The sequence below is a fragment of the Scleropages formosus genome, chromosome 14 (genome assembly GCF_900964775.1).
Source record: "Scleropages formosus chromosome 14, fSclFor1.1, whole genome shotgun sequence".
Taxonomy (NCBI): domain Eukaryota; kingdom Metazoa; phylum Chordata; class Actinopteri; order Osteoglossiformes; family Osteoglossidae; genus Scleropages; species Scleropages formosus.
In genome coordinates this window covers 2,808,889-2,833,994 of record NC_041819.1, presented here as the reverse complement: position 1 = coordinate 2,833,994, position 25,106 = coordinate 2,808,889, and the positions used below count along the sequence as shown (strand labels likewise).

Genomic DNA, 25,106 nt, shown 5'->3' with positions numbered 1-25,106 from the left:
GTTTGCTGCTAAGCGGCCTTGTAGATAAGGCAAAGTGCTAAAAGGAGGCGACAGAAGGCGCTCGGTGGGCCCGTTTCTATTGCACTCTCACCCAAGGCAATGGGCAGAATTTAACGGATTCCTTCCAACATATGTTTTTGCCAGATAAGTAAACAGTGTGTGTCGGAAATGAAAAAAAAGCATTTGCAATTTAATGACATTACAGCTCCCAGCTTAGCCTGCCGTGCTGCGAGGCGGAGAGCTGGGAAACGGGGGAGCGGAAGAATGGAACTGGGTGTCATCAATGTTTTTTTTCCTCTCTCTTTTTTTCTTATCCCCCCCCCCCAACCGCTTCGGAAGAAGCACTACTGAATTTCCCTCTTTCTTTTCATCCACCCTTTCTTCAGTCCATTCGCCGTCCTTCAGTTTTCTCTCCCTCCCTCCCTCCCTCCCTTCCTCCCTCCCTCCCTCCCACTATCTTGCATTTAGTTTTCCCTCCTTTCGTCAAGGAAAAAAATTATCTATTATTTCTTTTTCTGCAAAACAGAATGACCGCCATTGTCCTGTCCCTCTTCCCATCAGATTTCCACATCCTGTGAAAGATCACGTTTTGCTTCTGGCCGTCTTGCTAGTCCGCGTTTCGCTGCTCGGCCTTACGCGAGCTAAGTGGACAGCGTGGCACAATGAGCCAATTCTTAAGTGTTGTCATAACCAAAAAATTGCTCCCGCATTACAGAATAAGCAGAGATCGATCCCTTGTAATTGTAAAAAATGCTGCTCTTCCAACAGCCCTCTTTTCCCTCCTGGTCTCTGGCAGCTGCGTTATTACAGCGGACTAATTGTGCACGAAAGCAGATTAGGGCAGCGTTAGGATGCACTTCTTGACCATGTGCTAATGTGATGACAAGTTGGGGTCCGTCTTCGTCCCGGTGCTCCAGGCCAGGGCACTTTTGGCACCAGCCTTAATCTGCCTTTGGTATTAATTCAGCAAACCGGTGCGTTTGCATATGGATCACTTGCTCGCCCATTATTTTTACAAGAAAGCCTTATATTCAAGCCCCCCTTTTTTCCCCAGTGTTGATCTCTCATTAAGCGTGCGATGCAAATGCACCGGCGGTCCCTCTGTGAGGGGCGGGGTATCTCCCCCCCCAGGGCCGAGGTCTGCCTGAGCAAGTCCAGCGCCAGGACTTCAGATTCAGGTTTCACTAAGTCCCCCACCCCCACACGCCCATGCTTGTCCATGTTCCCCCTTTGCGCTCGGTTTTGGGATGTTCTCTTCTAAATGTCAGCCCCGGAGCTGTCCAGCGGTTCAGAAGACAGACAATGCCCCCCCACAACCCCCCCAGAGCAGGCGTCCCGCAGCCGCCGCAGCCTCAGCCAGATGCAGAGGCTCGTGTTACCGATGAAGTCACTGTCTGCAATGTGCACGTGCTGCCTTCACCGGTAGTCTGGTAAAAACGCAATGATGATTGTAGGGAGTGCGAAGGGACGACGGATTGGTCAGCAGGGGACATGGACGTTAGAACACAATTGTGGGGATATCTGGGGTCACAGAGGAGGAAGATCAGCCACGCAGAAATAAAGGTGAAATATGTTACTTTCAGTTTTTGACAAAATAGTTACATATTTATACATCACTTTCTGTGTAATGAGAGCATTCATTAAATTAGTAAATGAATGAGAGTATTTACATGTACAGTTAAGATGCATAGATACAGGGTACGTTCATAAATGGTATACAGAGCGCTTTACAAGTAATATGTATTTCAAAATTTTATGCACAAAAAGAGGTGGAAAATAGGGAACTGTGTCATCAGCCAACGGGCTTTTTGGACACTGGCAAAGAGACAGCGATTTTTGTAACTTGTATCAGTAGGCCTGACATGTACTCGCTAACCAGCGTTATTTCCACACATGGGAAACTACCCCCATATTTAACATATTTGAATGTTTATCTGTTTATTTGGAGATCAAACTGAAGTTAAGGCATACATGCACATGCATGGTGAGTGATGTAAGAGGATATTTAACCTGACAACATCAGCCAGTGACTTTGCATTTCTGTGGTGCCCTACATACATAAATCTATGTCTCATCATAGTGTATAGCTGTGATTGATGAATATTTTTAAACATGCCACTCTTAATGAAATTTGTACGCTCATGATAGTACTTTGAAAAAGAAGCTAAGATACCTTGAGCCTTGCGTGAATTTTTTTTCTGGATATGAGAAAAGTGGAGGCGTAAGTTGTGGTTCTGACCCACAAACGATTATTAAAGGGCAATTCTAGACAGGCGGCTTCCACCCATCCCACTGCAACCAAGAAAGGCAGATTACTATTTTTGTTCGGAATTTGAATGCGTAGCCCATTTAATGACAAACTCTGCAGCAGTTCATTTTTATACTTTTACACTTTGTTCGGCTGAATATTTTTAGGGTTCAACGGCTGACTGTGACAAGACATCCTCCGCCTCAAAGACCAAGAAGAGGTCTGCTGTTGTACTCATAATATATAAACTGATTTATTCTAGTAAACATATAGCTTGGGACATGTACATGTAAGTCATACTTTGTTACCTGACTGCATATGTTATTATTGAAGCGACTCATTAACACTCAAATTGAGGACACCTTGGCAAGAAATCCCAGAACACCGTAGCAATCAGCACTTACCCAATAAAGCGTCACCCATATCAAAAAAAAATGTTATTCAGTAATGTATTTATTCATATATTTTTTTGGATGTGTGATATTTATTCCCTGCCTTTCCCAAAGAAGTAAAAGCATTTAAAACTTTCCTCAGAATATAAATACATTTACTGATGTAAATGCAAATATATTGTTATATATTTTATTTTTTTGCACAAAATGTATATGTATGACCCAGTGGTATAACCGCAGTCACCTGAAGCTGAATGTGGCTTTGAGTGCCTGAAATTGAAAAATGAATTCCCACACATCGTCCAAGACGATGTAAACAGTAAAAAAAAAAAAAAAAGAAAAACACACCAACAGTCAAAAGCACTACAGCATGTTAAAGAGTGTACAAGTAATGACACCATCAGTCAAAGTCTTACAAAGTCTCACATTTTCAGAATCACCTAAGTACCAAAAGCTTGGTGATGAAAGTCTGTCTGTGATTCATTTATTGTATCAATATGGTATTTCATTAAATGGCAAAATATGAAGGGTATTAAACGATGGCTTACAAAACGTCTAAATAAATAATGTTGAATTCCTGTGATTTTTTTTCTAAAAGATGTAAAAATATTTTTATTAAGCCTCTGTGCTAATGTTTGTATATCACACTCTGTTTAGTAACTGAGATAGTGCTGTCTGGGATTTGGCGTTTCAGAAACTTGCATCTAATATAAGATTATTTAAAATATGCAAACACACATATTACATATTATTCACTGCCATTGTTATGTGTTCCTACTCTACACACACATGTATATTATTAACAAAAAAAACTTTTAGTAACTAAATAGAAAAGGTTCTATGGAAGCACTTAATGTAAACTGAACAAATCAATTAAAAGATTTAAATATAAACTAAAAAAGGTGCCCCAATGCATCTGGAATGTATTATTTAAATAAATGTTACCATGATCCTCACTAGGAACAGCGGCCAGAAGAAACTGAAATTGAAATAAAAAAAAATGTTTCTTATTAAATTAGATGAATAAACATATAATAATTAACAAATAAAAACTGATATGGTAAAATAATTATTTACAACAGGATGTCCAACCACTGTTAATGTAAATTTAGCAGTTCTGAGTATTTCTGTATTTACTTCATTTCACCCATGTGAAACCAGCTCTAGAGTGGAGGGCCTGAAAGTCACAGTTCTGCTTGTGCTAATTTGTATGAAGACAATAACACATCTAGTTAACCAGCTCTGTGACAGCAGCTGAGCATCTAAAAAAAAAAAAAAAAACAAAATCTTAGAAGTGATTTTTTACTTTTGACTCATGAAAATGAGAGTCCTGCTGTCAGCAAAGGCGCACACAGCAATGCAATGCAAGCTGCCTCCCCTCGCAAAGCAACAGCCGGAGTTTACACACTCCACAGCTGAGACGCGGGACTCCAGAGTTTCGGGACATGGGGATTAACGAGGGAATAACATATCATTTGGCCATGATCTCTTTTGCTCCTGTTGTTAATTAAAGCAAGTATGGAGAATTTGTGTGCAAAACCATGATATCACTATGCAGCGAGTGAATCCCAAATAAGGCTTTGCATAAAATAATCCTGTTGAAACGTGAATAAATAAAGCATCTGAATTAATGTGGGCAAGTTTTTCATTTAATAAACGCTGGAAGAAACAGAGAGAGAGAGAAAGAGAGTGAGACAGACAGAGAGAAAGAAAGCGGGAGTAAGAGAAAGCTTTACATCTCACTTATTTTGAGTAGAGTCAAGAGTGTTTTTGATTCATTCCTTCCCATTAAAAGGTGCAATCTAGAGCCCCCCAGATATCCAACGTAATAACCAGCAAAATAATCTGCTTTATTGATAGGCACATGTTAGCCGAGTTTGTGCCAATTTCCAGGTACTTATCTATCGCCTGTGTCCCGTCTCACGGAGGGATATAATTCTATGTGACTGCTCTCCAGGGCACAGGCTCTTGAAGTTCATTAGTCCTATTTCTGATAGATATATATTTTGCCCTAAAAGCCTGAGAATTTAATACGAAAGTCAACGACAAGATCCGCCAGGGGAGAGCTGGAGCTGGAAACAAGACATGCCGCCTCGGCTAGGACTGTATGCGTCGTCACAGCCAGTGTTTCTTTCTCGTTCCACTAGCGCTGGATTCATACAGGGAACCAACGAGCTCCACACACCACAGTCTGGACCGCTCGACCAGAACTGCCTCGAGAAGTGGCAAAAATGGCCAGTTTAACCCAGTCCGATATAAATACTAATTTTGTCAAGTAAATTAATACAATTCATTGTGTCCAACACAAATGAGAAGCCTTTTATTTTAAAATTTCAGTTGGGGAGGTCCAGGCACTGAGATTCTAAGTATAATTTCATCAAATGGCTATATGCCTCACACTCTTTTTGCAGTCTTCAACCTGCAAGTAAAACGCATCACAGTGGGGTAAATGGTGCCATTAAGGTTAGTGATCTTAAATTAGTGATCTCAGCAAGGTGAAGGATGAAAATTAGATTTTAGGCAAAGAAACCATATGAAATTGGATGACCACACAAAGGAACCGAGCTAAGTGCTGCTTTTCTCAGTGATCTACCTGTTCAGTTGTTCATCCCCTATATCTACCATATCTAAGAACACATAAGTGACATAAAGGAGTAAACTCTGTACCATTTGCTTTGAAACAACGTTGTAGCTTTTTCCGAAGAGCACCAAGCTGATAAATACATTGTGAACTAGTGTGTCCAAACTCTTCTTCATTCGGTCTTACAAACAGAGGAACACTCTGATTTCCCTTGCTAATGGATCCTGTTTTGGTTCTCTGCTACAACTAATAAGCACAATTAGCATAGTATCTAAATCAAAGTGTTTCAGTGAAGTCTTACACATGAGTTGTCATTTACACGATCTTAGTGGCAGGATAACTATCTCCGTCAGCGCTGTAATTCTGAGACGAAGAGCAAAAATCAGCTGCGAAGTAATGATCCCCCTCCCCACACACACTTCCCATGAGCCAGTGGAAAGGTGGTGATTGCTGATGGAACAATTTTGAGATATTCAAAGTATTTTGAATGGGGAGCACAAGCCATTATAAATAGCAAAGACAAAATCATGACAATTATTAAATTATGAGCGAAAATAGTAATGACTGATTTTCAGATATGAAAGCAGAAGTGTAATGTAAAATCTTGAATCTGTGGTGAGAAGTGTATTAAAGAGGTGCCTATAAGAAGTGAAAAAAATCAGTACTTTAAATAAAAATAATAGCCCTACATCCAGAGGTGCCCTGCTTGGTTGACTTCAGTCCTTAAGTGCTACTCTGAAGTAGCCCTTAGTCTTCTAAGATGTCCTTCAGGAGCTGTTAAAAATGTATTCTCCAAAATTTTTTGTCCTTGATCCCAAAAAAGTAAAGCTGGACACTAGGTTTTATTATAAATAAATAAAAGATCCAGTAAGATTGTAAGAATCTGGCTGTTATTTTTGACCTGCAGTTCAAGTAATGTCAGGCTTTATTGCACCCTTTGCACTGCGACCCTGTAAATAATAAACATGGGCAGTAACATCTTGCTGTTTTACTAACCCCGACACCGACACAATGCACCGCATTTCAGAAGCTTGTCCTACACATAAACCCTCCTCTGATCTGCACAGCAGCAAATTGCTCTGGCACATTTCTGCTTTGTTTGGGGGCAAATGCTGCTCTATCAGTGACATAGTTATATCCCTTGTGTGCAAAGATCTTAAGGAAATCCCCAGTCTCTTCCCAGAAGACATCATGCATTACTCCTTGACTTTGATGGCGGGTCCTTGTGGGAACATCTATGATGCAAAATACAGAAAAAAAAAAAAAACATGAAAAAAAGCAAATGGGTCAGTCCTGTCTACAGCTTGATGGAAGTGTTCACAAAGACCATAAAGATTCATCTTCACGACTAAATATAGAGACAAAGTGAGGAGGGGAGGCAGGTGAAGCAATGTGCAAAAGAGAGCGACTGTCATGTCTGAAATGACGCCTAGCATTCGGAAAAATGAAAGAATCAAGTTCTGAAATTTTGAAAGCACAGTTTCTAAAACAGCTTTAGCTTTGTGAGTTTGGGTGTTAATATGTTATTGGAAGTTACTTAGATTTTGTAGAGGTATTTTTTAGTGTATAAGCATGTGAGTTGCACATTCGATCACTATGAAACAATTGTTGGTCTACATCATAAACTGAGTTAATGCACCTGTATTTTCCTTGACCTCGTGGTATCACTGCATGTGTTTAATGCACACACTACTTTTAATTTTATTTAAATTCAAGCAGTACAAAAACTCTGCTGAATCCAGCTTGTGTGTGTGTCTGTGTGTGGGTCGGCTGGCGTTTGTGTGTGCACGAGCAAGTGTGTGTATATATACACACACACACACACACACACACTTTTTCATTTCATCTGGTGTCCCTGGGCAATGTGACATATATGGTTTTAAGTCTCTGATTTGCCACATTAAGGTGTTGGGGGAAAGGTGCAATGAGAGATAATTTAGGTATATTTCCGCTCCCGGGAGCATACAGAAGCAGGAAAATGTGGCAGGTCCTTTTCTGAAAATTACAGGTACTACAGTACACAGGAGCCATAAACATTCCCGATATAAACCTACGATGGAGCGATTGCTTCGGGAGAGGTTTTACACACTTCGATTAGCCCGAAATGAACCCGGCAAGTGGGTGATGTCTTTGAGGTTCTGCACGGAGAAACCTCACCAAGCGACAGATCCCAAGCCCCTCTGCAAAAACCGAGGCAGCCACAATCGCCCGCGCTCCTACCTTTAATGTAGTGCGAGTAGGAGAGATACAGAAATACCTGGATTTTAACTCACCTAAAGGCACTGCTGTGCAGGGGGTCATCTTATAACAGTGTTTTCAAAAATATTGTAAGATTTAGCATTGATGAAAATTATGGGAATTCAGTATCCCTGCTTTCATCTTTAGTCCTTACTTTGTTTTTTCATTAATAAATTCCACAAACTTGTCAACTGAAACCTAATCTGCATATAATCTGTGAACTGTTTTAAAAAACAAATTTTATAGGTTTAAAATGGTATGCAAAATCGAGAATGCTCTAGCATCACCCAAATCATTCATCTAATATTAATTTTGCAAGAGGAAAATACAGTTTAGACTGAGGTGTCTCACCATTATTTTTTGGTTATTATAAATCTCCTTTGGGGAGTTTGAAAAAAAAAAAAGACAGCACAGAGGTATATATTGTCCAGTAAACCTATTTGTTATGGCATCATGGAGGGGCAGAAACTTGTTATATGGCCTTGAAACCTGAAGGTGATCCGTTCAAGTCCCAACACTGCTGTAGTACCCTAGTCTGAGGTATCAAAAGATATAGATACATAACTGCTTAATTGTTCACATGGAATAGCTGACACACAACTACACAGCTGATAAATCCTGCAAATAGTTTGCATAAAACTATCAACTAACGCAATATGATAATAATAAAATAACAAAAATCCTAAAATGAATGCCAAATATTTACACTTGCTTTGTAATAAAGTCCAAAAGGAGGAGTCAGTGTAAATAAAGAATGACCTTAGTTTGAATGAATGAATTCTTAGTTATAGCACCTACTCATTTTATATGTATAGTATATATAGCATACCTTTTTCCATCTTTATGCAGGATACCATATGAAAATTGAGCTCTGATCTATTTAAAAAGTGAATTTAAAATTCAAATTGATTTATATGTGTGGTTGTAATCTTGACTTCATCATTCCTTATGTCTTGAGGGCTGGAATTTCAAGTGAGGTTCCTACAAACATTAATCATTGTTAGACCCCCCTGCTCCGGTCAACACTGAACACTGTTAGTCTGTCATCAGTTTGAAAAATTATGTTATGAAAAATTAAATTAAATGACTGTGACCAAGTAGAAAATCAAGCATTCAGCTTGCCATGTGTGCAAACCCAGAGATTGAGGTGCCCTTCAGTTAAATCAGAAGTTCTTAACATTTTCTAGGCCTCAAACCAATTCAACAACTGGATGAAAGCATAAGGACCTCTCCTTGAAAAAAGTCCATTTAATTCAGAGAAAATATTTCACTCAGTTTACTCCACTGAAACCTGATTACCTTCACATAAAATTATGTAATAGACAGAAATAGCACAGTAATATTTTAATTTTATTTTTTAACTTTTATTTAATTAGTGTTCAAAGCAAAGACATTAAAGCAAGACTGGTCTTCACAGACTCTTTAAACCCCATGGACCCGAAGTTACTGTTAAAGGCTATTCACCAATGAAAGTCTGCAATATTTGAATTAAATCCTAAGGTAATTCAAACATTTTGTCCTCTCAGCTAAACTTTCAATAACACAATGGAAACACAGTGACCTATCATTATTAACATCCATGTACATTTATTTTTACTGAATATGAAACATCACTTACGCATGCCAGATTGTTGGCCCAGATCTGTTCAAAATATCAGTCAGATTTCTGCTGAAGAGACAAAGGGCAACTGGACGCCTCAACAAACACCAGACTGAAGTTCACAAAAGTCGTACATGATGTTAACTGGACACACATTTTTGGGTGTTATCACACCGAAGGAATTCATTAGAATCGTCCTAAACAGGGGTAATGTGACTGGAACGTCAGTGTGGGGCTCAGCTTGGTGCCGTTCATAAAAAATTCACTTCCAGACCGCAGGTATTTACTGACACTCGCATTCTGAAATGACATGTACTGGAAATCCCTCCTCCGATGTCCTGCTCAAGTGTTAATTAAGATGTTAAGCAAGGACTTCAGTTCAGGGCAAAAGGGAATTAAATTAATAAGGAAAATTACATTTAAATCTTCATTTTGCTTATCTTCAAGTAGGAGAAGATGTCTTCCAATTACATCTCGACATTTAGTATGAGGCCCATGAGGCTAAAGGACCGCATCTTACTTTCAGGTTAACGCGCACCTTTGCTGTTATCATGTTACAGTGTCACACAGGCTGGCCCTGGAAGTGGCCTTCACAAGCTGCTTCATATTTAGCATAACACCTCCAAGCTGGTATTTTAATATCAGGTCAAGGGTGGATATAAAATAGAGCAAAGAGGTCGCAGGATGAGGTCTTGAGGTTGTCTCAAAGATGATCTTGAGAGACTCGGCCATGAAACCGTTATATTCATACCTGTTTCAAAAATCGTGCCACCTGTTACATTCGCCAAAGTCTTCCTAAGATTAGTAACCAGTCTCATCAGCAGATGATGTTCATCATTTTATATCATATTCTCAAAACCGGTACCTTTGTTTTTTTTTTGCTTACTAATGTAATACCATGATCTGAATACTAAAAAGATTGCACACAATTATTCTGCTTGTGCATTAAATATGCATTTTTCATTAACATTAGATTTTTCTCTCGCACTTGATGTGCAGTATAACATACTACTTAGTTTAAAATCTTACGTAGTTAAATTAATTCCTTATGACTTAAATGAAAATAATGCTATTTACATTGATACAGTCTACCTGCACATTTTGTCATGCTGTGGAAACACACAGGACTCAGCTAATGGAAGGAACTTATTAGAATGTATAATTACACTTGAAGTACAGTAATTGGCCTGAATAATTTCTCAACATATTAACATGATGCTGTAGAAGAATGATATTTGAAAAAAATCTGAAACACCTAATTACGCAAAGCAATTGTACAACAGTAGATGGAACACACTTCTGAACTGCCTGAGCCATTAATTTACACAACATACACTAAATTGGCATTACTAAATTATTATTTCTGCATTTTATGGAGGAAACACAGAATCTGAAAAAAATTTTTAATTTTTTAAAGAAATTTCACATCTTCCAAATAACTGCACAGTGTACAGCACTAAAAGGTGTGAATTAACTTAATAAATAAAATAACCTAATATCTCGTTTCCAAGATCATGGGGTAACTAACATAACATTATTCATAAAATTTCTTAACACACTTATCTGCTTAAGTGAAATGAATACTACAATTTAAATCAGTGTGATATTAATAAACACAAACATATTTATATTTTAGTTTTTTTTTTTAAAACCTTCTCAAAATATGTCCTTGTGGGCCTTTAGTTCTGTCCCTTACCTTCTACACCAAACACGAATATATTAGGACTCCGACGTTAGGTTCACATAGTGAGACCCCTGGTCAACACTCCCTTGTCCACAATATAATCCTGCAAACAAGTTCTTTCCTTGTTTAGCCATTTTTAAAAACTTTTCTTAATCATCCATTTGCATAGCTGCATCTCCACCTTCCCTTTAGTCTTGTCTCCGCTAAAGGGCGGGGGGGGGAAAGCATATCTATTCAAAAGGCATTTAGTCCATCTCTTTCTTGGCCGGTAAACCTATTCATCAATTGTTCTGCCTTGTATATTGCATTCTAATGCTAATCTAGCGTGTTAAATATCTTTTTTGTTCCCCTTTTACCGTTTTGTCATTCAGTTTATCCAGTTTTGGTCACCCATTTTATTTATTTATGCGCCTTGCTCCATTCATGTGCTCATGTATTTTTTATTATGTTGTTTGGCTGTCATGCAGTGTCAACTCACTCCATTCAATGGGGGGCTACTTGAAGGGCTCTGGGGGGACAAAGCGTGTACACATTGCTGTGCTATTCACTCCGGCCAGCTGGATCGGCTGAAAAAAAAAAAAAAACCTTGTGAAAAGAAATCCTCCACAATGGACACAGAAGAAGCGCACAATGCTAACAGTTTTCCAAATACCACTGATTGCTTTCATCACAATGAGGGAAAGCAGGCTCTTTTTGCTGAGCTCCACTTCAACAAACAAGGCTTTGGACAAAAAAACCTCCCAACCCGCGTTTTGTTCCCACACAAAACCTCCTCGACTGTCTAAACGCTCCCACTGAACACACAAAAAAAGTCCTTTCAGATTTCTTCCCCATTTTTCCCTACATGAAAAGTGAAATAAAAAGGGCAAAGAAAAAGAGGGAAATGGTGGTGAGGTGGTGATGTGCGTCCTTTTATAAAAACCTGATGACCTTTCGGGGCCTTTTAGTCAGCAAATTATTTTCACTCACCACTGTGTATGACAATGTCGAAAGACGTGAAAGAAATGTGTGTGTTCTTAAGGAGCACATATGTCACAGGACATGATCAGTTATATTACAGACTGTAAACATGCTGATATCAGGGAGACACTGATGCTGAATTATGGAGGCTAGAAAATATGCGGCTGCTTTAAAGACTGTACAAATATAAACTTCACAAAACTTACAAAAGCAGGGGAAATAACATGTTGCTTTGGAAAATGACAGGTAAAAAAAAAACATGCTATTTTAATTAATTTTCCCAGTTCTATACAAGGTACGGACAGAGTGATCGGGGTGTTACAATAGAGAATGCAGGGCACTGAAAAGGTTTAATTAACCGTGTCGGAGATAATTATCCCTGGACAGTCCAAATTAGTTTTGCATAATCGGTCTGATCCATATGAATTAACTTCTTAATATCATTTAATGGGGGAAGTTTGCATAATTAACATGTCTTTAATTTTTTTAATTATAAAGCATAAACATAGTTATACTTTTATATACACATGCAATAATAAGGATATTTCAAATCCATTACTCCACCTACCAGTTTGCTCAAAACTTTTCTTTTTCCTTGTTACTGTCAATCTTAATACCAAATTATTTTTTAATCTTCATCACATTCACTATTAAAATGTGGTAATTCAGTGTTTTTTGACCCCAGATACAATGGCTTGATTTAGAATTCAAAGCAATCCTATTCAAAGCCTGAACAAAAACGGCCTTGGAGGATAGCTTACACTTCACCTGGACCGAGCACATCAGAGCAATTCAGATTTAAAAAACAAAGAAAGAAAAAAAAGCAAGCAATTCAACAAGAACTACAGAACATTCTTTGCCTTTCTTGCCTGCATCAAATATTATCCATAATATTTTAGCTAAAGAAACCAGAAAAAACATAAAGGTAAAGTAATACGACAGAACACCATTAACACAGACTGTAAAAACGAGATTTAGCAATTACAACGGCTAAACATTAGGGGTTGCTTACTTTAGTTTGATGCACCAGTAGGTTAATGAACATATCCACATGCATTTCACATGGGCTGTACAAACTGTTACTTATTAAAGCATTTGGTGAGTATATACCTATATGTTTCAATAAGCAGGCTATGTTAAGAAGTGGATTTATTTCATTAAAAAATAAAGACTGAACATAATGTTGCACACGCACTACAAGTTTATTGTGCAAATGTTACAGGACAAGTAAAGTCCTCTTTAAAATCAACTGGTCACCATGGAGCATTCACTAAACAATAAATATCACAGACAACTATATATATATATAACAGTACTGCATTTAAAACTGAAAAATATGCATTGGGATTCTAGTGAAACAATCCACTCAGTTCCAGGACCTAACTGGACCTCTAACGGTGCGGAAACTAAGACCATTTGTCTTCATTTATCTGTACACATTTACACGTTTCCAGCTAGACTGCCTGAAAACAAGATCTACATGACGCTGCTTTAAGGTGGCTTTGCCTTTTCTTATAAGTCCACAGTAAATCAACCTGAAATATTAATTAATGGACCTATAATAATTAATTCTCAACAGTTTGTGTCACCAGTTAAAAAACACAAGAGGACCCTGAAAGATTAAAATTGTAGTGTGACTGTCAACAGCTCTGGGTTCAACAAGGTCAGCGGAAAAAAAGGTAAATGTGTTGGCAACAGGTTGGCCAAATGTGTACCTTTTCGAATCTGCATTCACATTTATAAGGGCAATAACTGCATTATAATAAACGCACGGCAACAATTTTCAACAAATAGGCATAATTTGTTCATTCCCTCTGGGATTTCACGTGATTGTTGCAAATAGTTTCCACAGACATTTCTTTTTAAAAATTGCCTTGCATGAAGGCATAAAATTATTTACATACACATGTGACATTTTAAAAAGTGTCTGTTTTATCACATGTAGTTTCATGCAAGCATCCAATAACCTATCTCACATACTCTGTGTACACATTAAACCTCCTCAAGTCCAAGGTATCATAATGCAGATGCATACGCAGGGTAAGGTTCAAGCTGTGGTTTGCCCATTCCTGGTAGTAAAATATAAGCCAGTGGGGGCTGGAGACCCGCTGGGGGCCATCCTGTGCAGTTACAGGGTATCATGTAGCCAGGGTTGCCCGGAGACGGGTGGGAGTGTGTGTGAGTCCCACTCCCCACAGTTCCTGATCCGCTGAAGGTGGTTGCGCTGCCGGGGTACCCAAGAGGCGAGGCGTACGGAAAGGAAGGAGGTGAAATCTCTGCCATCTTCGAACCCAAGTCAAAGAAGGAGTAGGGGTTTGCAGACATGGATGGGTTGAAGAAGACCCGAGCCGCGGCGGCTGCCGCTGCAGCAGCTGCTTTGTCTGGATTCCCAATTAAAGACTCGGAGAGGGGTCCGGTGGGCAAGCCGCTGGCCTTCAGCGCATCGTGATCTCCAAGGCTGTAAGGCACCGGAAAGGCAAACTTGTCCTTCTTCATGAGGGTCTTGGGCTTCCTCCTGGGGCGGTACTTGTAGTCGGGGTGCTCCTTCATGTGCATGGCTCTCAGCCTCTTGGCCTCGTCGATGAAGGGCCTCTTCTCGGACTCGGTGAGGAGCTTCCACTCCGCTCCCAGGCGTTTGCTGATCTCCGAGTTGTGCATCTTGGGGTTCTCCTGGGCCATCTTGCGGCGCTGTGCGCGCGACCACACCATGAACGCATTCATGGGCCGCTTCACGTGGTCCACGGGCTTGGACATGTTCACACAAGGCACTTGTAACCTGTCCAGGTAACACTTTGTGCGACAGCGCTGTCACCGTCCCCGCTTCAACAGGCGCCTCTTTCAAGCAGCAGAGAAGCGTGAGCTACGCAGTGGACATGCAGCGCATCGGTGTGTACGAGCACGCGCTTTGCAAGTTCTTCTTTTCCTCAAGTTTGCCTCGCACTTCCGAGAGTTTCTTTCTTTTTCTTTCTTTCTTTCTTTCTTTCTTTCTTTGCCTGTTTGTTTTGACAGCTGCCTTTGATCACAAACGCATCATCGATCGACTTACTTTACTGCGAGCTCTTCATCCTGACGATGACAGGTAGGTATCCGCTCGGAGCAGAAGTGTCGAGTCCCACTCCGGAGCCAACATACAGCCCCGTCCGCGCAGCCAGTATACACACTTCACAAAAGTTCAGTTTCGAGACTCATCCTGAGAAATTCCACGGCGGGCCGCGCGGCTGTATCGGACCGGGACGCAGACGCTGACAGTGTGACACCGGCAGACGCGCTCGCACACGGCCGCGTTCACTCCTCCGCCACCTGCCGCCGCGAAAGGCTCAGCTGCCGCATCCAGCACGCGCGCGCAAGTGGTGGCTAACTCGAACCGCCCCACGTGAAATAATAGTCACTTGAATGGCAGGTATCGCAAGGCCCCCCCTCCCTGTCTTTGCTCGGACGCGCACGCGCACTGCCTCTTGAACTCAGCGGCAGCACGGCGCTGGCTATGAACGCGCTTTCGAAACGAAGGGGGCGGGATGAACTGGGGGTTGGGGGTTGGCGGTCGGGGGAGGGGGGGCGTGGCGGACATTAACGCGAAGAGACGAATAAACCACACACTCATACACACAGCGATCGACCGCAGTGTTGCTTGAGTTAATGGGCTGGAGGTGATGGTAGCCTCGAACACTGAAAAAAAAAAAAAAACTTCTACAGGAGCTTAGGGTCAGTGTTTGTATGTGTTTGTCCATGTGTCTGTGTGTGTATGTGTGTGTGTGTGTATGTGTGTGTGTGTGTGAGAGAGAGAGAGAGAGAGAGAGAGAGAGAGAGACTGAAACTAACTTTGATTCCTTGTAATAACAACAGTGAAATCAGTTATGACTGTTGCTGCCAGTACCTCTTATTATTAGTTAGAAGTATATACTATTCCAGGATGGAATAGTATTCATATTGAAATTTTCCAGTTATTTAAACTTTTTTTTTTTTTTTTTTTCAAATTTATACATGTACATGTAAAGCACGTTTGTAATATTTTGTATATTTCTGTGCTGATACATTATATTGTTATACATTATAGTATTATACATGATACCACTATTCTGTGCTGATACTATAATTTTCTGAGCTTTAACTAAAAGTTGAGCTCATAATGAGGTCGGGGGAGACCAGGGTACGATGACCTGGAGGTGTAAAAAATTAAGCTGAATTAAATTCCGTTCCAGTGACCCGGTAAAGAAGACTGCCGATACGTTTGGGAAAAGAGGAAACCAGTTCTGGTGTATGGAAAGTTTGCAAATAAACTGCAGATTACTGCCACGGGCAGTGAAGGGGTCTGAGGTGGCAATCAGATGTCATTTATGAGTTTGTTTTTGCCTTAGTAAACACAGGGGAAGACAGTGGGTTTTGAACAGAAAGGAATGTGGGTCGATTTAGTGTGCCTCAAGTGAGAGTGAAGTAAACCAAGTGCAATCAAAATTAACCACGTAAATCATATTGTTTCAATTATAATAATACCCGCATTAAAAAGAGGTTTAACAGAAAATGCCCAGCCAATGTGAGGAGTTATTTTTTTAAATTTTTTTAAATAATTTTGTACGATACATTTCTAAATGTGATCTGTACAACGGGCTTACGCGTCCGCGCGCCATACATTTTAATTCCTTTCCAACATGTGCAAGCCTGTCAGCGATTTCACATATGAGTGTTATTCTTTTTTCTTACGGCACTGAAACTAGTTTCTTATCATTTAACAGCTCCTCCAGGCTTCATTAGCTGTACCCTAATTGGTCACGTGCTCATTATGTAACCGCACTCTCCACTTAAGTACACGTCGCAGCCCTGCTTTCTGACAATTAACTCATCTCTTTAGCTCAGTCCCTCCTCCCTCCGCACACACATTTGGACACTGTCATCGTTGTCCAGTTGCTCTTACATTTACATCTCCTTCAATAAAATTGACATCCTCATATAGAGACCCTTGCTTACCTGCACGCGGCGGTAAGACACGCGCAAAGGACGGCGCGTGGACCACACAGTCAGAGAGAGTACCTCACGGCAGGCTTGCCTGGCTTGTGTCACGTCATAATATGTGCAGTCTGGACTTTTCGATCAAACAGAAATTAATGACACATTGAAAAGGAAAAACGCACACGCGTAGCAAATAAAATAACACCATGCAAGTTCTCAGTTTTGGGATGCGGTGCACGGAGGTGGTGCTCGCGCGCCGGGAGGCGGGAGCCGAAGTCCAGGTGTGACACAACGCTGCGCGCGCCTCCGGAGCCGCGCGCCCTGCGTGCAAAGCGTAACACGATAAAAACGGACTTTCCACTCCAATGCCATCTTAGTTTTTTGGATTAAAAAAATAGCTTTTAAGATACAGACGTTGCTGCACATTAAATAAAGGTGTTGAGATTACCTTGACGACATAGTTTTTGTACCAGGGTACGGGGTCCGTATTACTCCCGTTTACAATTTTTACTTCACCTTACTGCTCTGAGTTCGCGTTTTCCGCACTTTTGTTTTCTGCAACGGAAACAGACTCGGTACATTAAAAGCATCGTTTGCACATTTTATTTAAAAGATTTCCTTGTTAAAATGTATTTTCCTTTACCATCTCGTACAGTAGACAAGTACAATCCACAAAATGGGCATGTGAAACATAAAAAACACCGTTTTTACTTCGATTTTTTGTTAATATTCTCTCGACTCTTCTTTGTTTCGTTATTTAAATTTAGAAATACATTTTTTCCACAGCTTTGCACCCAAGAAACATTAAAAAAAACTCTCGGATTTATGCCGTAAAAGAAAAGCGCGTACAATACGTTAGTAACTGTAATTTCTTTTATAAGTGTAAAGAAAGGCCCGCCTGAAATAACTACATCTGCTTATTCTTTGCTTCAGCCACTTCAGTTTTTTTTCCTCCCCGGTACTTAATGTGAGTATGTGCTGTTAAAGGCCAATTATAAACAATAAAAAAAATAACGAGGGGGCTCCATCGATCCAGAAGACAGTTACTCATTCATAAGACAAATTCATCACGGAAAAGTTCAAATGGTTTATGACGGGAATCCCTGTGGACCTCGAGTTCTTTCACATTCTCTGTTTAATAATTATATGAACGTTTTCCAACAAATTAATAGCGCAGAGGGCACGTTATGATGCAGGGACATACTCCCTGTGCAAGCTTTTGGCTGCACCATTAAGCGTGTCATGCTGGAGGAAACCTGCGCCTGGAATGGGGGCTTTAAGCGCGCGATTGGTGACTGACAAGTGCGCGTGACCGCTGATCAAAGGCACCCCCACCCCCCGCAGACTCAACCGCACTCTTGAACATTAGCACCAAGCATGCTTTCATTGTGCGGCCAAATTAAGGTATGCACATCATTTCAGACACAATTTGTGTGCAAAAAAATTAAATGGCACTGCATTGTTGATAACAAACGAATGAAACCCTCTTTTCTAAAAATAAGAAAAGGTTTACATTATTTTCAATAAATAGCACATTCTTGCAGAAAACATTAAAATACCTACTCATATCAACAGAATATGTAAAGTCACTGTCGGTATTCATTAATGGAAAACGCATTTTTTTCCCCATCTTTATCAAATTGAAGTTTCATTGAAGCTGGGGATTTATTCTTCTGAACTGTAACTATTGTACTCCACAAAATAAATTTCACAGTTTGTTGGAAAGCATTTAAATACACATTAAAGGTGAACTCAGCGGCACATTATATTATATATAATTACTTGACCACTTCATAATGGCTTATTGGTGAACCATGACCAATTTATACAGTGTGTGGAGAAAGACTAGCTTACCTTGAAATGCTCAGTACTCAGGCAGATAAAGGGATGCTGAGTAAGCCTTTAATTCAATTAGTATTTCATTACTTTAACAACCCTTTGATTTAATTAATTGCCATGTTAATAATTCGGAGCTGGTTCATTTAAACTATACGTAACAATATTTCCTAATGCGGAAATATGTGTACAAGCTTTAATCACTGCGGGTAGGAGGGGGTCGAGGTGGAGGTGAGGGAACAGAAAATTAGTTTACTGCAGAAAGAGTTTGTGAAGACATTTTCAGCTTTTTTTGGGAGCTGTAACTCCTGGATATAGTGGCCAGCTACATGGCCGGATTTTATCAAGTAACCACAAGTAAAAAAAAACTCCATTTCATTTCCATTTGATGAAAAGGGACATGTTTGGACAGCAAATGAAAGCAGTCCACTCAAGAATCACTTCCCGACAAGTGTAGGTAAGATACTGAGCAGGCGTACACAGCTTTACCGTGGTGCACCCTGAGGGCCACACTGCTGGGAGCATCCCCTCCCAAGGCTGCCTGTTCATGGGGGGCAGCAGGAACCACTAAACCCAGTGCAGGGTGACACATCAGAGCATATCACAAATGACCTATCCTGTTAGAAATAGCACAAGAGTTGTCCGTTGCTCATTTTAACGTTTATTCTACAAGACCCCAACTTGCTGCTGAGTGCATTGATTCTGTTTACTCATTCTGCTGTTTTTCTCAGAACATTCTTATCATAAATTCAGTGCTAGAGTTTCAAGAGGAAAAGGCCAAAGTAGTTCATTTTACAGTATCTCATATCTGCTATCAAGATATGTAAAAGTACAGAGAGTTTTAGCAGATGGACACCGCAAGATACCTTTAGTTATGACTTCAGTGATGGTAGTGAGTACATATGTGGTTCTTTGCTGCCTTAGCCCAGTGCGGAAAAGGACAAGATATAATCAGTTGAGCACAGGAAACAGCTTTCAAGAACACAGGGACATTCACTATGTGCAACTGTTCCTATTTATCCAAAATCTCAAGATAGTGTGCTGCCTTTTCTTTTGCACAATGAAGTGAAAAGAGTAAACAACAGCATGTTATTAAGAACCACTTCAATCCCGGGGATGGTTGTTTGTTTACTGAAGGATTAAAGGGTGTGTATTATCAGAGACAGCTTAAATGGGGCAGAGGGCTGTACCTGACGGCTGTCCTCAAGATGTGGTCTCGCCTTGTGGGCAACCGCCCTGCCTTGCAGAGGGAGAGACACTTCCTGATCAACATCATAGAAATGTGATATCTTGCTTCCATATGATATTTTTCCTTCTCATTTGTAACAGTAAAAGAGAAATGCATATTCCGCCCAATAGGAGTCTGTCCGTTTTAATATTTTCCCAAAAGCAAATCAATTTTCCACTCAGATTACTCATGTTTCACATTTTGGGCACCAATTGTGGGTGTTGCTTTTTGTGAATATAGGCGTACATTATGCAAGGTGTTTCAAATGCCATAAATCTACTTTCAGTTTATTGTAAATGTTCAGGTCATAATTAATGTGTTTATCCCACGAATATCAGCTTCCTCTTTTCAAGTCAGTATAAAAAGAAGTGTGAATTCTGCTTGATAGTTTTAAGCAGTTACATGTTTTTTTTTTTTCCCTGCTTAATACTGTACAGTATGTTCTTTTGCAGTATTTGATCCTTTTAAATACATGATCTAATAGGAAAACTGAATATTGCATACAAATATGTTTCCTGAAAAAAATGAACACGGAATTGGTAGTGCTGCATTTTTTTGTTATACAGTCATCTTGTCATATTAGAGACAAAATGATACCATGCTAATATATTTTGTGCCATATAGGTCACAATTTCTTTCTCATGTGGTGCATGAAAGAAAAACTTTTGACCTCTCTGCAAATTTTGATGAAGACATTCAATAATTTGTTTTGCAAATTTAAAATCCTATAAAAACAACGCTCTGCCTCTTCTCCAACCTAACTGAAGATGCAAAGATTTCTACACTAAATGAAAAACCCTGTCGTTCAGCTGTGGGCTTCTTCTTGTTTTATTTCTTAGCTGATACTTTTATCCAATGTGATTTACAGTTACCTATTTATAGAGCTTGGAATTTTGATAATCACATTTAGAATGGGAGTTTTAAACAACCATGACAGCATGTTTTTTTTTCCTTAAATCTGTGGTAACTGCACTTGTTTCAGTTAAACTTTCAGAAGGAAGCGAAAATGACATTTTCTGGAAAGTGTAAGTTGCAGACCCTTTTCATGGCAGTGTGATTAAGACAGTAAATTTGTTATAGCAATTGTTTGTAAAAAACACCAGTTTTTTAATAGTTACACCTAAATACACAAATATATATAAGTGGCTGTTTTAAATACTTGACAAGCTAATGCTACATCTTTCATATCTACTGACTGCATTTGTTTGGTGTTTTATTTAGGTTACAAGGAATTGAATTTCATATGTTGGTTTTTGGCACATTGCTTTCTAAATGGACTCACAAATAGGATTTACAAATTAAAATACAGGAAACTGAATAACACTGAATTTGTAAAAGGAAAAAATGAAATACATGAAAAACCATGTGTAAGGAATACAATTTCACTGAGTTGTATTTCCATAAAACAGAATCGGCACAAAAAAATTTATTGGATGGTATAAATCTTCAAAACATGGTATGACCTATTTAGCACAATGTGTGGTAACACAATTCAGTAAGTGCCAAATTATTTCTTATATGCTATAATCATTCTAATTACACAATCTTAAATTCACCCAAGGGCTGACTTTGTTGTCTTTGTTCCAGTGTCTCTGGAATTAGTGCAGTAAAGAACCCCCACATATTCACCTTATAATAGCAGCTCAGCCACACGTGACTAAAGATAAACATGCATCCATAATAAGGAGGAATTTGTTTGTACACATATTTAAATATTAACAACTTTCAAGTGAAATAGATGTGGGATTTCTGTGTTTCAATCCAGTAATAACCGTTTCTTGAATAGATTTTCTAGAATTGTTAACTTACAACTTATTCATATCCAAAAATCAATCGGGCCTGGGTAATTTATGCATTATATGTATTCCCTTTTGTTTATTATGTGTTCTTTGCTGTTTTGTTCATCATCATGTCTCCTAAGATGACTGCAATCGCCTTTAGACAGGATGGTGGGGAATAGAATAATGTTTTTGGTCAATTCCATGGTTAAAAGGGGTTTGAATTGGCAGACGTAACGCACAATAGCCATCTTTCAGAGCATATTATGGAAACAGAACCTATGAAGGACAAGGAAATCGCAAAACTGATAAAACAAGACTAAATGTTTTTAAGCCTGGTTCAGTTGAGACATGCGGTGTAATCTAACATCAAGCGATATTCAGCCACCTTCAGGCACAAGCAACAGCACCTGCTAAACACACTATCAATACCATTTCAGGATGACCTCCAGAATCATTTGTCAAAAGTCAAATTGTCTTTACGGTGATGTGATTTCCGCCTTCTCCCAGGAGGCATACATTCGCAGCCGCGTGTTTAAAAACCAGCGAAGACAGCCGCATCCCTCCAGGCCCACAGGAAAGAATTTGAGTTGCGATACAGTTTATGTACCATTTAACTGGAGGCATTATCATTTCCTCTTTTTCCCCATTATTCATCCCTTCTTATCATTTCCACATCGCTCCCGAGCCCGAATACAGAGTTGTAATTATCCAGTCAGCCACCTCACATCGCATGTCCCATCGGCTTCATCACACCGGGTCCTGCTGTTTCAACACAGGGACAGGGAGGCAAAAAAGAAGAGGCATAGCTGCTAGCACAGACCCTGATAATTCATCTCAGAGATAGATTCATAGTTTCTGCATGGATCAGGGAGGAACTGATGCACCCCGGCAATTTTCTCTCCCGCCCTTTCCCTGCCATCTGCACAAAGGGCGCTTCCCCTCGATCATACACCCAGCCCTGTGCCCGTAGATCCGAAGCACAGTTTAGTAAAGAGAATGCAGTTGTGCTTCCTGACAGCTGACAGTCACACTCATCCTTTACAAAACCCTTCCTGTTATGCTGTTCAGCTTCTGGCAACTTATCCTGACAAATCCAGACCTAATAATACATTTACATTTGCATTTACATTTATTTACTTAGCAGATACTTTTCTCCAAAGCGACTTCCAATGAACTCTGTGTAGTGTTATCAGCCCGCACACCTTATTCACTGCAATGGCTTACACTGCTAGATACACTACTTACACTGGGTCACTCATACATACTCTCTCTGTCACTCACACATTGTGGGGGAACCTGACCAGCATGTCTTTGGACTAATACAAACTTTAGGAGATACAGGCTACTTTGGGAGCTTCTGAGGTTTTTCTCGATTTCAGTAAATATTTGACTGAGTCCACCGAGTCTCTCAAGAGCACTTTCTACCCAGCATCTTTACTTTTTGTTCTTGTCCTAATGTTAATCAGTACTGCAGAACCACCAAAGGAGTCACCGTGGAGACATCTTATGCAAGCTTCTTACAATATGGTTCCCATGGTCTGGATGCTTTCCCAAAGACGCAGTACAACATTGTTTGAAAAAGGAAATCAATCTTACTTGAGGAGATTAAGTGACCTGGACAATAACCATGTCATTCAGAGAAAAAGAAACTCCTGCTTTTCAATGGGGTGGAATAGCATTATTCCTGCAGATGGCTCGTCTTTGCAATTGAATTTCACATCTCTTCAGGCGAAACCGCCGTTATAATGGTGGTGAAAACAAAGTGGTATTACATCTGCTCACTTCTGTTTATAGTCATTACTTCATAGTTTACAGTGGGTATGCTCCAGTATTTCAGGTCTGATGTAAAGGTTGCAAATAAAGTTTTCTGAACACCGGCAGTTGTGTTAGAACTGCACTAATGGTCTAACATAAGATGGGTACTAAGTGATCACTGCTGTTCACACTGAATACTAGACTGATCCAGATGCTCAAATCATTTCAGACATAATATAATCAACAATAATTAATATATTCAGGACACAGTTGATTCCAATCATACAGAGTAAGGCAGGAACATGTCTTGTGAATCAAATAAGGAAACAGTACATCAGTAACATGCCAAAGAGGAAAGCTAGAGGAACTCATGCTGCTGGGACCAAAGTAATGGAAAAATCTCAATTTGAGAAACCTCTTTATCTGATGCCATCGTTTTTACTTTTCTATTCAAATCAGTCCACACGCAACAAGTGTCATCGGTTGGTTACAATAATACAGCTGCTTTGCTAATATGCACTTTGTGGAGTTGATTGCGAAAGTAAAATCATCTTGATGACAGAGCAAATGGGTAAAGTGTAATTTGATAGTAATTTGTGATCCTTGTCAGTGTCACGTCACTTAACGTAACAGACTTAGTAACCAAGCTTAGGGTCTTGATAGCACAACCTGAGACAGCTGGAATCGTAGTGGTTACATTTACATTTCCATTAATTCATTTAGCAGACACTTTGGTCCAAAGCGACGTACATCTCAACAAAAGTACAGAGCTACTGCCTTTGGCCTCAAAGGTTGCAGGTTTGAATTCCACCTCCAGCTGTAGTACCTGTGAGCAACGTACTCTTCCTAAATTGCTCCAGTAAAAATTACCCAGCTGTATAAATGGGTAAATAACTGTAAGTAGCTTAACATTATAAGTCGCTTTGGAGAAACGCATCAGCTGAATGAATTTGCTATGGTGATACTCTTCCTGAACTGTCATGATCACCTGACCATTACTTAGTGGGCTGTTACAGTGCAAGGACAAGTCATGAATGGTTGATGAGTTCATGTAACAATCAGAAAACTTGAGAATTTCAGCCCTAAGCTCTGAAAAACAACCATTTAAAATACAATACAATATTAACACACTCAGTTCAAGAAAAAAATAAAACTGGAGTTGTTCTCTCAGTGGTTTATAAACAAGGGTTTGGCCTTCTGACTACAAACATACTGATAATGAAGCCCTTATCAACATTTGTTTCTGTGTCTCTGTTTATTTAGTTTTTCAAGATGTGCATCCAAATGCGTGCCTTGAATGTCAAGTGCTCCTTATTTCATCTCGACTTTTGGGTGAAGACAAGATCAGAGTGGTGCTGATCAACAAACACCCCGTTTCCATCCATTTCCTCTTCCTGCTGTTGAATATTTCAGATCCCCACTCGGAGTAAGAGCTATAATTCTCCCCTGCTGGGGGTCAAGTTGAATCAATAGGTTAATCCATAAATTACCCAAGTGATAATTACCACTTGAAGCTGTAATTACTGAGAATGTTGATTCATTCTGATTTTGTGCCAAAGGGGCACTTCACACATACTTAATTTATCATCAGAATAACAATCCCAGGAAGATGCAACTTGTCGGAGAAGGAGCAGTTTATTTTTATGGAGGTATGATGCACACAAGGTTGCAGGTCAAAACAGACTTGAGCCTCTCACCATTTTTTCATACTAGTTTATGAGCTTCATGATTACTTCTCTTTAAGGGTGTTCAGGCCATCACAAGTCCACTTGTGTCCGTCAACGACAATAGCCTATCACAACAGTCCTCATCATCATTTACTCATTCAGCTGACATTTTTTTCCCTAAGCAATTTATAA

The 25,106-nt window shown here is 39.7% G+C and overlaps 1 protein-coding gene across 1 annotated transcript; it reads right to left on the bottom strand.

Annotated features, from left to right (window-relative positions):
* Positions 1-12,709: 12,709 nt before the first annotated feature.
* On the bottom strand, positions 12,710-15,071 carry sox21b (SRY-box transcription factor 21b). Its single transcript, XM_029257724.1, has one exon. The coding sequence runs from the start codon at positions 14,455-14,457 to the stop codon at positions 13,720-13,722; it is 738 nt and encodes a 245-aa protein (XP_029113557.1). The 5' UTR covers positions 14,458-15,071; the 3' UTR covers positions 12,710-13,719.
* Between the last annotated feature and the right edge of the window lie 10,035 nt (positions 15,072-25,106).

What these genes read in the sequence shown, in the direction of transcription:
- sox21b (XM_029257724.1), bottom strand. Translation starts at nt 14,457, where the DNA reads ATGTCCAAGCCCGTGGACCACGTGAAGCGGCCCATGAATGCGTTCATG.